Source organism: Symsagittifera roscoffensis, chromosome 9 (assembly GCF_963678635.1).
Source record: "Symsagittifera roscoffensis chromosome 9, txSymRosc1.1, whole genome shotgun sequence".
In the NCBI taxonomy this organism is placed as follows: Eukaryota; Metazoa; Xenacoelomorpha; order Acoela; family Convolutidae; genus Symsagittifera; species Symsagittifera roscoffensis.
In genome coordinates, this window is record NC_087070.1 from 53,103,521 (window position 1) to 53,116,609 (window position 13,089).

At 37.1% G+C, this 13,089-nt stretch overlaps 2 protein-coding genes across 2 annotated transcripts in view; both read right to left on the reverse strand.

Annotated features, from left to right (window-relative positions):
• Positions 1 to 5,684, reverse strand: part of LOC134854325 (uncharacterized) — a 39,733-nt gene extending 34,049 nt beyond the window's left edge. Inside the window, exon 1 of the mRNA XM_063870536.1 lies at positions 5,303 to 5,684. Coding sequence (XP_063726606.1) covers positions 5,303 to 5,437 — 135 coding nt within the window. The 5' untranslated portion in view covers positions 5,438 to 5,684. The remainder of the gene's footprint in view (positions 1 to 5,302) is intronic.
• The window catches only part of LOC134853956 (ras-related protein Rab-21-like), a 103,406-nt gene that overhangs the window by 73,471 nt on the left and 16,846 nt on the right, over positions 1 to 13,089 (reverse strand). The gene's annotated exons all lie outside the window — the stretch shown is intronic.

The following is a 13,089-nucleotide window of genomic DNA, read 5'->3' on the forward strand; positions in this document are numbered from 1 at the left end:
TTTAGACATGTCAAGTATTTCACGGCCAAAATTTGGCTTTTTCAGTTTTTTGCAATCACAGCGACTTGAGAGACTTTCGGGACCGAGACGGCACGACATGCGCGACCAAAGTGGAAGAGGCGCTGCTTTCGCGACCGAGGGAGACAGCGCAATATGCGCAACCAAAGCAGAGGGGCGCTGCTTTTGCAATTGAGGCGTAGACACCCGCGTCGAGGTCCGCGACTTAAGAAAAGACAGGCGTGACTTAAGAAAAAACTGACGGCGCGACTTAAGAAAAGACTGACGGCGCGACTTAAGAAAAGGCTAGCGGCGCGACTTAAGAAAAGACTTAACTGGCGCGACTTAAGAAAAGACTTAACCGGCGCGACTTAAGAAAAGACTTAAGCGGCGCGACCGAAGAAAAGATTTAAGCGGCGCGACTTAAGAAAAGACTTAAGCGGCGCGACTTAAGAAAAGACTGACGGCGCGAGTTAAAAAAAGACTTGAGCGGTGCGACTTAAGAAAAGACTTAACCGGCGCGACTTAAGAAAAGACTTAAGCGGCGCGACCGAAGAAAAGATTTAAGCGGCGCGACTTAAGAAAAGACTGACGGCGCGAGTTAAAAAAAGACTTGAGCGGTGCGACTTAAGAAAAGAGTTAAGCGGAGCGACCTAAGAAAAAATTTAAACGGCTCTTCTTAAAAAAAGATTTAAGCGGTGCGACTTAAGAAAAGACTTAAGCGGCGCGACCTAAGAAAAGATTTAAGCGGCGCTACTTAAGAAAAGACTTAAGAGGCGCGACTTAAGGAAAGACTTAAGCGGTGCGATTTAAGAAAAGACTGACGGTGCGACTTAAGAAAAGACTTAACCGGCGCGACTTAAGAAAAGACTTAAGCGCTGCGACCGAAGAAAAGATTTAAGCGGCGCGACTTAAGAAAAGACTGACGGCGCGAGTTAAAAAAAGACTTGAGCGGTGCGACTTAAGAAAAGAGTTAAGCGGAGCGACTTAAGAAAAAATTTAAACGGCTCTTCTTAAAAAAAGATTTAAGCGGTGCGACTTAAGAAAAGACTTAAGCGGCGCGACCTAAGAAATGATTTAAGCGGCGCTACTTAAGAAAAGACTTAAGAGGCGCGACTTAAGAAAAGACTTAAGCGGTGCGATTTAAGAAAAGACTGACGGCGCGAGTTAAAAAAAGACTTGAGCGGTGTGACTTAAGAAAAGACTTAACCGGCGCTACTTAAGAAAAGACTTAAGAGGCGCGACTTAAGGAAAGACTTAAGCGGTGCGATTTAAGAAAAGACTGACGGCGCGAGTTAAAAAAGGACTTGAGCGGTGCGACTTAAGAAAAGACTTAACCGGCGCTACTTAAGAAAAGACTTAAGAGGCGCGACTTAAGGAAAGACTTAAGCGGTGCGATTTAAGAAAAGACTGACGGCGCGAGTTAAAAAAAGATTTAAGCGGTGCGACTTAAGAAAAGACTTAAGCGGCGCGACCTAAGAAATGATTTAAGCGGCGCTACTTAAGAAAAGACTTAAGAGGCGCGACTTAAGAAAAGACTTAAGCGGTGCGATTTAAGAAAAGACTGACGGCGCGAGTTAAAAAAAGACTTGAGCGGTGCGACTTAAGAAAAGACTTAACCGGCGCTACTTAAGAAAAGGCTGACGGCGCGAGTTAAGAAAAGACTTAAGCGGTGCGACTTAAGAAAAGACTTCAGCGGCGTGACCTAAGAAAAGATTTAAGCGGCGCTACTTAAGAAAAGACTTAAGAGGCGCGACTTAAGGAAAGACTTAAGCGGTGCGATTTAAGAAAAGACTGACGGCGCGAGTTAAAAAAAGACTTGAGCGGTGCGACTTAAGAAAAGACTTAACCGGCGCGACTTAAGAAAAGACTTAAGCGGCGCGACCGAAGAAAAGATATAAGCGGCGCGACTTAAGAAAAGACTGACGGCGCGAGTTAAAAAAAGACTTGAGCGGTGCGACTTAAGAAAAGACTTAACCGGCGCGACTTAAGAAAAGACTTAAGCGGCGCGACCGAAGAAAAGATTTAAGCGGCGCGACTTAAGAAAAGACTGACGGCGCGAGTTAAAAAAAGACTTGAGCGGTGCGACTTAAGAAAAGAGTTAAGCGGAGCGACCTAAGAAAAAATTTAAACGGCTCTTCTTAAAAAAAGATTTAAGCGGTGCGACTTAAGAAAAGACTTAAGCGGCGCGACCTAAGAAATGATTTAAGCGGCGCTACTTAAGAAAAGACTTAAGAGGCGCGACTTAAGAAAAGACTTAAGTGGCGCGACTTAAGAAAAGGCTGACGGCGCGAGTTAAGAAAAGACTTAAGCGGTGCGACTTAAGAAAAGACTTCAGCGGCGCGACTTAAGAAAAGACTGACGGCGCGAGTTAAAAAAAGACTTGAGCGGTGCGACTTAAGAAAAGACTTAACCGGCGCGACTTAAGAAAAGACTTAAGCGGCGCGACCGAAGAAATGATTTAAGCGGCGCGACTTAAGAAAAGACTTAAGCGGCGCGACTTAAGAAAAGACTTAAGCGGCGCGACTTAAGAAAAGACTGATGGCGCGAGTTAAAAAAAAGACTTGAGCGGTGCGACTTAAGAAAAGACTTAACCGGCGCGACTTAAGAAAAGACTTAAGCGGCGCGACCGAAGAAAAGATTTAAGCGGCGCGACTTAAGAAAAGACTGACGGCGCGAGTTAAAAAAAGACTTGAGCGGTGCGACTTAAGAAAAGACTTAACCGGCGCGACTTAAGAAAAGACTTAAGCGGCGCGACCGAAGAAAAGATTTAAGCGGCGCGACTTAAGAAAAGACTGACGGCGCGAGTTAAAAAAAGACTTGAGCGGTGCGACTTAAAAAAAGATTTAAGCGGTGCGACTTAAGAAAAGACTTAAGCGGCGCGACCTAAGAAATGATTTAAGCGGCGCTACTTAAGAAAAGACTTAAGAGGCGCGACTTAAGAAAAGACTTAAGCGGCGCGACCGAAGAAAAGATTTAAGCGGCGCGACTTAAGAAAAGACTTAAGCGGCGCGACTTAAGAAAAGACTTAAGCGGCGCGACTTAAGAAAAGACTGACGGCGCGAGTTAAAAAAAGACTTGAGCGGTGCGACTTAAGAAAAGACTTAACCGGCGCGACTTAAGAAAAGACTTAAGCGGCGCGACCGAAGAAAAGATTTAAGCGGCGCGACTTAAGAAAAGACTGACGGCGCGAGTTAAAAAAAGACTTGAGCGGTGCGACTTAAGAAAAGAGTTAAGCGGAGCGACCTAAGAAAAAATTTAAACGGCTCTTCTTAAAAAAAAGATTTAAGCGGTGCGACTTAAGAAAAGACTTAAGCGGCGCGACCTAAGAAATGATTTAAGCGGCGCTACTTAAGAAAAGACTTAAGAGGCTCGACTTAAGAAAAGACTTAAGCGGCGCGACTTAAGAAAAGGCTGACGGCGCGAGTTAAGAAAAGACTTAAGCGGTGCGACTTAAGAAAAGACTTCAGCGGCGCGACCTAAGAAAAGATTTAAGCGGCGCTACTTAAGAAAAGACTTAAGAGGCGCGACTTAAGGAAAGACTTAAGCGGTGCGATTTAAGAAAAGACTGACGGCGCGAGTTAAAAAAAGACTTGAGCGGTGCGACTTAAGAAAAGACTTAACCGGCTCGACTTAAGAAAAGACTTAAGCGGCGCGACCGAAGAAAAGATTTAAGCGGCGCGACTTAAGAAAAGACTGACGGCGCGAGTTAAAAAAAGACTTGAGCGGTGCGACTTAAGAAAAGACTTAACCGGCGCAACTTAAGAAAAGACTTAAGCGGCGCGACCGAAGAAAAGATTTAAGCGGCGCGACTTAAGAAAAGACTGACGGCGCGAGTTAAAAAAAGACTTGAGCGGTGCGACTTAAGAAAAGAGTTAAGCGGAGCGACCTAAGAAAAAATTTAAACGGCTCTACTTAAAAAAAGATTTAAGCGGTGCGACTTAAAAAAAGACTTAAGCGGCGCAACCTAAGAAATGAGTTAAGCGGCGCTACTTACGAAAAGACTTAAGAGGCGCGACTTAAGAAAAGACTTAAGCGGCGCGACCGAAGAAAAGATTTAAGCGGCGCGACTTAAGAAAAGACTTAAGCGGCGCGACTTAAGAAAAGACTTAAGCGGCGCGACTTAAGAAAAGACTGATGGCGCGAGTTAAAAAAAGACTTGAGCGGTGCGACTTAAGAAAAGACTTAACCGGCGCGACTTAAGAAAAGACTTAAGCGGCGCGACCGAAGAAAAGATTTAAGCGGCGCGACTTAAGAAAAGACTGACGGCGCGAGTTAAAAAAAGACTTGAGCGGTGCGACTTAAGAAAAGAGTTAAGCGGAGCGACCTAAGAAAAAATTTAAACGGCTCTACTTAAAAAAAGATTTAAGCGGTGCGACTTAAGAAAAGACTTAAGCGGCGCGACCTAAGAAATGATTTAAGCGGCGCTACTTAAGAAAAGACTTAAGAGGCGCGACTTAAGAAAAGACTTAAGCGGCGCGACTTAAGAAAAGGCTGACGGCGCGAGTTAAGAAAAGACTTAAGCGGTGCGACTTAAGAAAAGACTTCAGCGGCGCGACCTAAGAAAAGATTTAAGCGGCGCTACTTAAGAAAAGACTTAAGAGGCGCGACTTAAGGAAAGACTTAAGCGGTGCGATTTAAGAAAAGACTGACGGCGCGAGTTAAGAAAAGACTTAAGCAGTGCGACTTAAGAAAAGACTTAAGCGGTGCGACCTAAGAAATGATTTAAGCGGCGCTATTTAAGAAAAGACTTAAGAGGCGCGACTTAAGAAAAGACTTAAGCGGCGCGACTTAAGAAAAGACTGACGTCGCGAGTTAAGAAAAGACTTAAGCGGTGCGACTTAAGAAAAGACTTCAGCAGCGCGACCTAAGAAAAGATTTAAGCGGCGCTACTTAAGAAAAGACTTAAGAGGCGCGACTTAAGGAAAGACTTAAGCGGTGCGATTTAAGAAAAGACTGACGGCGCGAGTTAAGAAAAGACTTAAGCGGTGCGACTTAAGAAAAGACTTGAGCGGCGCGACCTAAGAAAAGATTCAAGCGGCGCTACTTAAGAAAATACTTAAGAGGCGCGACTTAAGAAAAGTGTCAACATTTTAGAGATTGAGTTAGAAACTGCGAAGACATCTTGTCCCCGAGCGAAAAGCTGAAAACAGACAAACCTTTTTAGCTTTATGTGCAGAACCTCTGCTGTGTCCCTGCTCACATCTTAGTGTTTCGAGTAATTCTTTTATATTATGTATTTTTAAAAGAATACTCATTTTTTGGTACTTTTTTGGTGAACCTACTAACGAAGTTACCAACTTACATATGCGATTTTATCATCTGGTGCCAGTTGCTCGCTGGTCCTCATGATGAAATGGGCTACAGTGTCGTCTGTAATTCCAGGGACTTTCAAGTCAGCCCCCTTGAAACAAGCCAACTTGTTGCCTTTCGCATCCATTTATGTCAAAAAATTGATAATTATAGTTAAACAAAAGGGAGTTTGCGAGTTTGAATGATGGCCAATTCTCATGTGCAAAGCATCAGAATCGTAAAAAAATGAATAAAGACTACAAAATGCGTTCAAGTACTGTGTAAAAGCCGTCAATATTGATCTTGCAAATTTCAGTCAAGTAAACAGTAACGAATCGAAGTTTTTGATGAGCGCATGCAGATAAGTTGAATCAAATACAAGTTTATGAGAGAGTTTATGACTTATCACAAAATTTAATTGTATTAATTTTTTCGTCAGTTTACAGAGTTGATATGATAAATAAACACACACAATCATAAAAAATTAGCTCGAATCAGAATCAAAAATGAACAGTTCAAGCGCTAGTGAAAACCATCAGAAACAGGTCAATTTTTTTGAATCGATTGTAGTGGAAAACATGTTAACAGAAAGCAAACAAAACAAACTAATCTCGTTCGAACTACTTTAATATTTACTGATTATAGGTTTCCGGTTGTGTTTCAAATTTTTTCTGGGAAAATGAACGTTTACTCTTGAATCTTTTTCATCTTTGAGAGTATTCCTCTTGGATCTTTTTTATCTTTGAGAGTGATTTTTGACCATTTCCACTCCGATCATTTTTTCGAACCGCACTGCTAATTGAACCCATTTAAATCAGTTTTCAGAATTTTCTTCCGACTTTTGAAAAAAATGGCGGAAAATTTGATAGGTTTTTTTTTTAGTATTTATAATTTAATTTACACCCGAAAGCAGCTACGATCATAACATGGTCAGTTTTAGTTTGCTCTCATCCATGCATAGTACATTATGATAGCTGTAGCCCGGGAAAAAATGAAAAAAGGATTCCATACCTAGGGTTTTTGAAAACCTGATTGATAGACAATGAATCACTAAGAGGCCCTGGCTGCCGTGATTTTTCCAAAAATTTTAAGGCACATAAAACCTTCTTCAGAGACCCTTATTAATTTTAGGGACCCAACTATCATACTTATAACGGGCTTATTTTAACGGGAACTCACCGCCCAGATCTACGCAAGACCTAAAGACTTTGTCTTTATCACAGTTATGGTGCTAAGTTACACGACCTGCAAAACTTGAGATTGAATTGTTTAAATCGATTTTTATAAAGATAATATATTTTATAAAATCTATTCACGGTAGACCATTTAGTTATGTGCATCTAAATACTGCCTCCTTACCACAGTTAGACGAAATTCAACTTACCGGATCCCGGAATCTCCCAGTTTTTTTTAGTTTTAGTTTTACAATTTTTAGTAGGACAAAATTTAGTTTTACCAACATTTTAAAAAAAAAATTTCTCTACATTGAAGAATAATGATGCCTTGAATTCAAATTTAAAAGGATGTTTTATCTGCCACGTTTCGTCACTGTTATTGGGGTTTGAACTCGTGCAAAAATTACAACTTTCATTAACGCGTCAGCGGCAAGTTAATCTGGCTCTGACATTGTGTTTAGAAATACTTACAAAAAACGAAAAAAAAATATTTTTTGAGTACTTTTATTTGTTTGTGACATCGTGGCCAAACCGTGTATTTTGCGAACTGTAAGCGACTTCCTCAGCAGGTTGAAAACAAACTTGACATGGATTCCGCAACATTGCTATTTTTCCTTGATCTTCTTTGCTGTTTTTGTTTCCACGAACAAATAGCTAAAACATTGTATTGCTCAAAACTGCTCAAAAAACAGTCAAAATGCGGAATCCACGACAAACTCTGGAAATTCGGAACAGAATTTGCAATCTACAAAAAATATGGGAAAAATAAAATCACGCTCTCACAGATTCCATAACTTTAAGCTCAACGCCTAAAGTGTAAACGGAACCCGCAAATTGTAAGCGAAATCTGCAAAGTGTAAGCTGAGTACGCAAAATCTCAGAGGAATACACGAAAGACTCTTGAAGATACTTGAAGAATACGAAACACCTAGTTCAAACTGCTTGTTGCGGATTCCACACCAAAAATATAACGAATGTGCCGACAAAACTTGCGTTACAAGAGGAAATTTTGCAAGAGGAAAAAACTGGTGATATCGAGAGTTGCAAAAAAAATGGATCAGACAGAATTGGTGAAAAGAGCAAATCACTTATTTCCAAAAAACTTTGCCGATAAATATTAGTTTTCAGAGAAAAATTGTTTTGCAAGGCTGCTTGAAAAGGCTGAGATTGAATGCAATTAGAGCTCAGAAATGGCATTATTGTCTTCTTAACATTTTTCTCAATTTTAAATTTTGCTACTTTCTGTTCTGGTAAATTTCATTTTTGCAAAAACTAATAGTAACGGTAGAGAAAGTTGCGAAACATTAGAACTGATAAATTTTTCAAAAGAACAACATGACAATTTTGAGCTCAAACTACAGACTTCTTGCGAACCAATATTTGTTTGGAAAACTCTTTTTATCGATTCTGTCTGTTTCAACTTATGCAACTCTATTTCACTAGGTAATTTTTCATACAGCATATTTGCTATGAAGTATAACCTCGTTACTTTTTTTTGATGATTTGGCTAACGATTTCACAATAACATCTTTTGACCTAGAAATTCTAACAATTTAGAAAAAATCTCTCTAAAATGAGGTTGTCTTCGATATTGCTTTCGAATATCTCTATATCTAGAGCAATAAATCATAAAGTGACCTGTTCTGCGACACCATTTACAGAACGTGCTATCCTAAAAAAACTTTCCGGCTCATCTGGGTTTTCTGCTGCGTTTATTGTGTGATCTTTCATTAAACTTGGTAATTTTTTGAAACTGATCCTTTATTCCAACTATTTCTGTGTTACTCTCATCGACAGAGGATGCTGTTTCAGATAACTCGCTTTTCGATGCAAAACTGAGATTTTCAGTAGATGTCTGATTTTGTATCTGTTGCCAATTTGCAGCTGGATTCTTACTTGAAAGCTGATGTGCTTTTCGTTTCAATCCTGGTAGTTGCAAAAATTCTTTCAGAAAATTATATTTTTTGGATTTTCTCCGGTTCTCATTGAAAGTTATATCTTTTAAAATTTGCCATTTTGCGGCAAGATTCTCATATAAAACTGATGTGCTTTTCGTTTTGATCCTGATAAGTGTGACTTTTTACATAATTCCATAGTTTGTTGTGTTCTGGTTTTCATAAACAGTTTTTGATTAATGCACCACGTTGTATTTTGAAGTTTTTCGCTTCTATTTTTCTTCTATATTTTTCTTTATCATCAGTAAACCTATAATCGAACTCATCTCTGATATCATTTCAATTTGAACCTGCTGATTTTCCATGGTACCACTGAGCACCTAAAGCTCTAAATATTGAGCCAAAAAATGCTCTCTGTCTTTTAACAAAAGCATCTCGATAATCGTCTGGTCCTGACTTGATAAAACCAGGCAATGATCTTGGGAGTGTGCTATGTTTTTCACTATTATATCAGGAAAATCTCTTGCATCTTCAATTGGAGTCATTGAAGTCATTGAGAGCTAAATCTGGATATGGTTTTACATTCGCCATTTTACTCTATTTTATTTTTTATTTAGTACTCACAACATCGAAAAGTTTATGAGAGAATCTTGTATCGCTTTTGCTTAGAATGACTTCAAAAAGCTAGTTGTTAGTGTTGAATAATTTGAGTTCTCAGAGGTATATTGGGTTTGATGAATAAAATTTTGGTTTGAAAAATTTAGTTTGGATTGTATCGTCAAAAAAGGAAGAATAGTTGGTGTTCATTTTCGTTTGCGTGTTTTGCTAAAACACTAATATGATCGTTTTTAGTTTGACTAAACGCACGTAGCCACTCTCGGTTGTGAAGTGTGGGTTATGATTTCAAAAGGCAAATATCGAGTTAAAGAGGTCTATACATCGCTTTTCTGAACAAAGTTAGATTTTTTCAGGTTTAGTTGACTTTTTCTTCTTTAACAAGTTAGTGTTGATCAAATTTTGGTTAAAATTTAGTTTATTTGGTTTTTATTGAAACCATTTTTGATTGGTTTCGTTTTCTTGTTTTTAGATTAATTGTGATCGATTTGACAAAATTCTGTATAACTTTAGCTGGAACAATTTTTTTTACGGTAAAGGAACCTACCTTGACAAGTTCACCTCTGAGGAACTTTAACTGAGCCGAGTTTTTAAAAAAAGTGGATTAATTTTAGCCCACAGCAGTTTTATTTTACTTAATCGGGCTTCTTTTGATAACTTCTGGTTTTTTTTAAATTTTTTACAAAGTTAGCCTTTTAAATTGGGCCCCATTGTATTAAAAATTGGAAAACGTTTAATTGAATTTGAATTCTATCCAACAGAACGCGCCTACTTCGATCAATTTTGTCTTAATTTATCTCCTTAGTTCGTGTTTACTTTGACCAAAGTTGAGAGGGCTTTAGTTTCATTGGAACAGTATCTGGTCTTATTAGACTTATTCTGGCCACTTTGAGAAAAAGTTTTTCAATCCAATGTTCTTTCACCTTAAATGGGCTTATCTTTTGCCAGAATTGGATCATTTTTTGTTTATTTCAATGTATTTCTATTTTAATTAAGCTCAATTTTTTTTAAACCATATTTGTAATAATTCTAACCTAATTGTCACAAAATATATATATTTTTTGATTTTGTCAAATTAAATTTCAACATAAAACTAATTTGAGTTCCGTAAAAAGATTTCAAATTGGATGACAGAAGAAATTTTAGTTGAATGACACACCTTATAATTCCTTTCTTTGTTGTTTTAGATAGTTTGTTTTGTGTTTTGAGCCAAAAATTCCTTTCCGGATGAGATAACCATAAGTAATGTTAGGTTAGTTTAGTTGAGGATGAAACTTGTTAACATGAAGACGAACCTCGGAAATGGTGCAATTTAAAACTAAACACACTATTGCACAATGAGAAACCTAGGCATGAATCTGAGTTTGGCTCAGACTTTATTTTTTAAATAAGAATGAGTTCAGTTTATCTGCCATTTGGTGTAGATTTAGTTCGCATACAAGTCCTCTTATCCCTTTTTCTAGAAGAAAGCTAAGGATTAAGTGAACGTTTGAGCAATTTTGGAATGTCTGATAAAAAGGAAAAACCTAAACACCTTGGTTAACCTGGAATAGTAACGTTAGTTGAGTGAAAAACTTCGTTACTTTGTCTAAGTGTTTTGTATATTCTAACCAATTTGGTCAGAGAACGTTTCTTGTTGTTTGATATTTGAAAAAACTGATCATAAAAAGTTCGAGTTTGATGAAACAAAGTTTGCAGAGAGATGTCGTAGACTGTTGTTGATCGATTGGAAAAATATTGGTAACGTTGACTCTAACTAGGTGTATTTGGGAATACGGGCCCCAAAAATAAATCAACGCTGTCTGTTAGCTTTTTAGAGCTCGAAACTGACTGACAGAACCCCACTGCTTTATAATTTGGAGTATTTGAAGATAATTCTATTGTTTTTTCAGAATCCTTGTATTTTTTAAATGACTAGTTCTCTGCTCAAATAATGCCAGTTCATAGTAGCTTTAATTGCTCAGTCACTCGTTTTTATCCCATAAAAAACGCAATATACAAAAGAACCTTGATTTCGCCAGACTCAAAAAAAAGCTTATTACTTTTTATGAAAATCAAAAACTAAAGTTTTGAACTTACTGATTCATTAACCTTCATTCATTAGGGCGGGTTGAAAAAGTTTCATATAGGCCGTTTTTATGGGATGAAAAAAGAGCAAAATGAGTTTTATTTGACTCATTATTGTTTTTTTTTTTCGCCATAGAATATTTTGGATCATCTTTTTGCATTCCTATTCATGACTATAATTCGCGTAAAATGAAAATTCAGAAACCTTTATCGAGCAGTATCTAAGCGTACAACACGTGGGTAAACGAACGTTCAGGCAAAAACAGTCGCAAAAAATGAGTTATGAAGCTTTCAAATTCCAAACTGTTGCGTCGTTTCAAAGTTCGCAAACACAAATGTAGATAAAAAACATCGAAACTATATACTTCAAAAACATCAGATAAAAACATTTTTCCATCGAATTCAATCACGAAGGAAATATATTTCTGATTTTGAGCTGATCATTACTTTTCAGTTGATATCGGTATTTTATTCAAAAATGTTTAGTTGAAAAATAGAAACCGGTATTGAAATTTTTGATTTGGTTAGACAAAAACAAAATGTTTGGGCAAAAGAACTGCTGAAACAAAAACTTATTAAAATATGCAAAAATTACGCTCTATAAAAAATTTCTAATTTCATGAACACGAAAACAAAATGCAAAACACGAAAAACGAACAAAAAAATTTGAGCCAAATGCAAAATATGATCAATTAAGGCGGGTCAAAAGTATCTGTACGCAGACCCAGAGACTGCAATATAAGTAGTAGAAAAAACCAGCAACAAACCTAACGATGAGCTTTTTCAAAATAAATGGAAGGTTTTGAGAAATTAAGAAGTCCAAAAAAATTTGAAAACAATTTTTCCAATCTAACATCCACTGAGCTTCTTAAATTTTAAACAATATAGCTCATTAACAAAAAAAATATGCTAAAAATCAGTTGAAAACGAAAAAAAAATCGGGAATTTGAACTTTAAAAATTTTAAAAATATTGCACCAAGTTTCATGAACTTAATTGTCTGCAAAAAGTATGACAAATACCTCTGGTTGATAATAAAAACAAAAAAATCGATCAAAATGCTAAGTTTTTTCCCAAATTCGAATAGTCACAAAAATAATTTAAAGATTTTTAAGAAATTTGAAAGAAGTAAAAAGAAAAGAAGTAAGAAAATCACCACGAGTTGTGGGCACCAAGACACAATGAGAAAATCTAATTTAAACTTTTAGTGAAAATAAAATTCCCTGAAAAAACCAACCTCATCAAAATTGTACCCATACCAAATAATTAAGATTACAGAACGACCGTACTGAATTGGACAATTCCAATTGTAACCAATCTTTTTGCAAAAACCCACCAGGAAAAAAATACTCTATATAAATACTCTTGAAAAAACTACTCTCAAAAACACACCAGGAAAAAATCTAATACTCTATTATAATACTCTTGCTAATCGCAATGGAAAAAAAAACAAATCAATGATTCATTCCACAAACAACAACTATAAATACGAACTCAAACTGATTAACCATTTCTAGTCCTAGAATCGTTTGAAAACTTTCGCCAGCTTCACGAAGAAGGAAAAAATCGGTGGCAAAAGAAAGATAACTAAATTTTTCAATGTTTTAATCTAATCAAATCTTACTCTCGGATGAAATTAAGAAACTGCACTAAGATGGTTAAATAGTTGAAAAAAAAGCGGAAATCAGAAAAAAAGACCAAACACAGAGGCGAAGCTGAGCTTCACGCCACTTGCAAAACCAACAAGTGTAAAACTAAAACAGTTTGACTGTCAAGAAACAGAAGAAAAACGAATTCGAACGATGATATTGAAAGAACTATTGAAAGATTGGCAAAACTTCTATTGAATAATTTTAATTACGTTTTTTCACAGCGTTCCTTGTGGGGTTAATTTTGAGGATTCAAAACTATGATGCTAGACTCTTATTGTTCTATAATAAAACCGAAAACTTGTAGAAATTAAAACAGTAGGTGAAAAAAAAACAACAGAAAGCGGTCAACCAATAAGCTGAAAATTAGCCGAAATATTAAAGTAAAATCTTTTGGAAA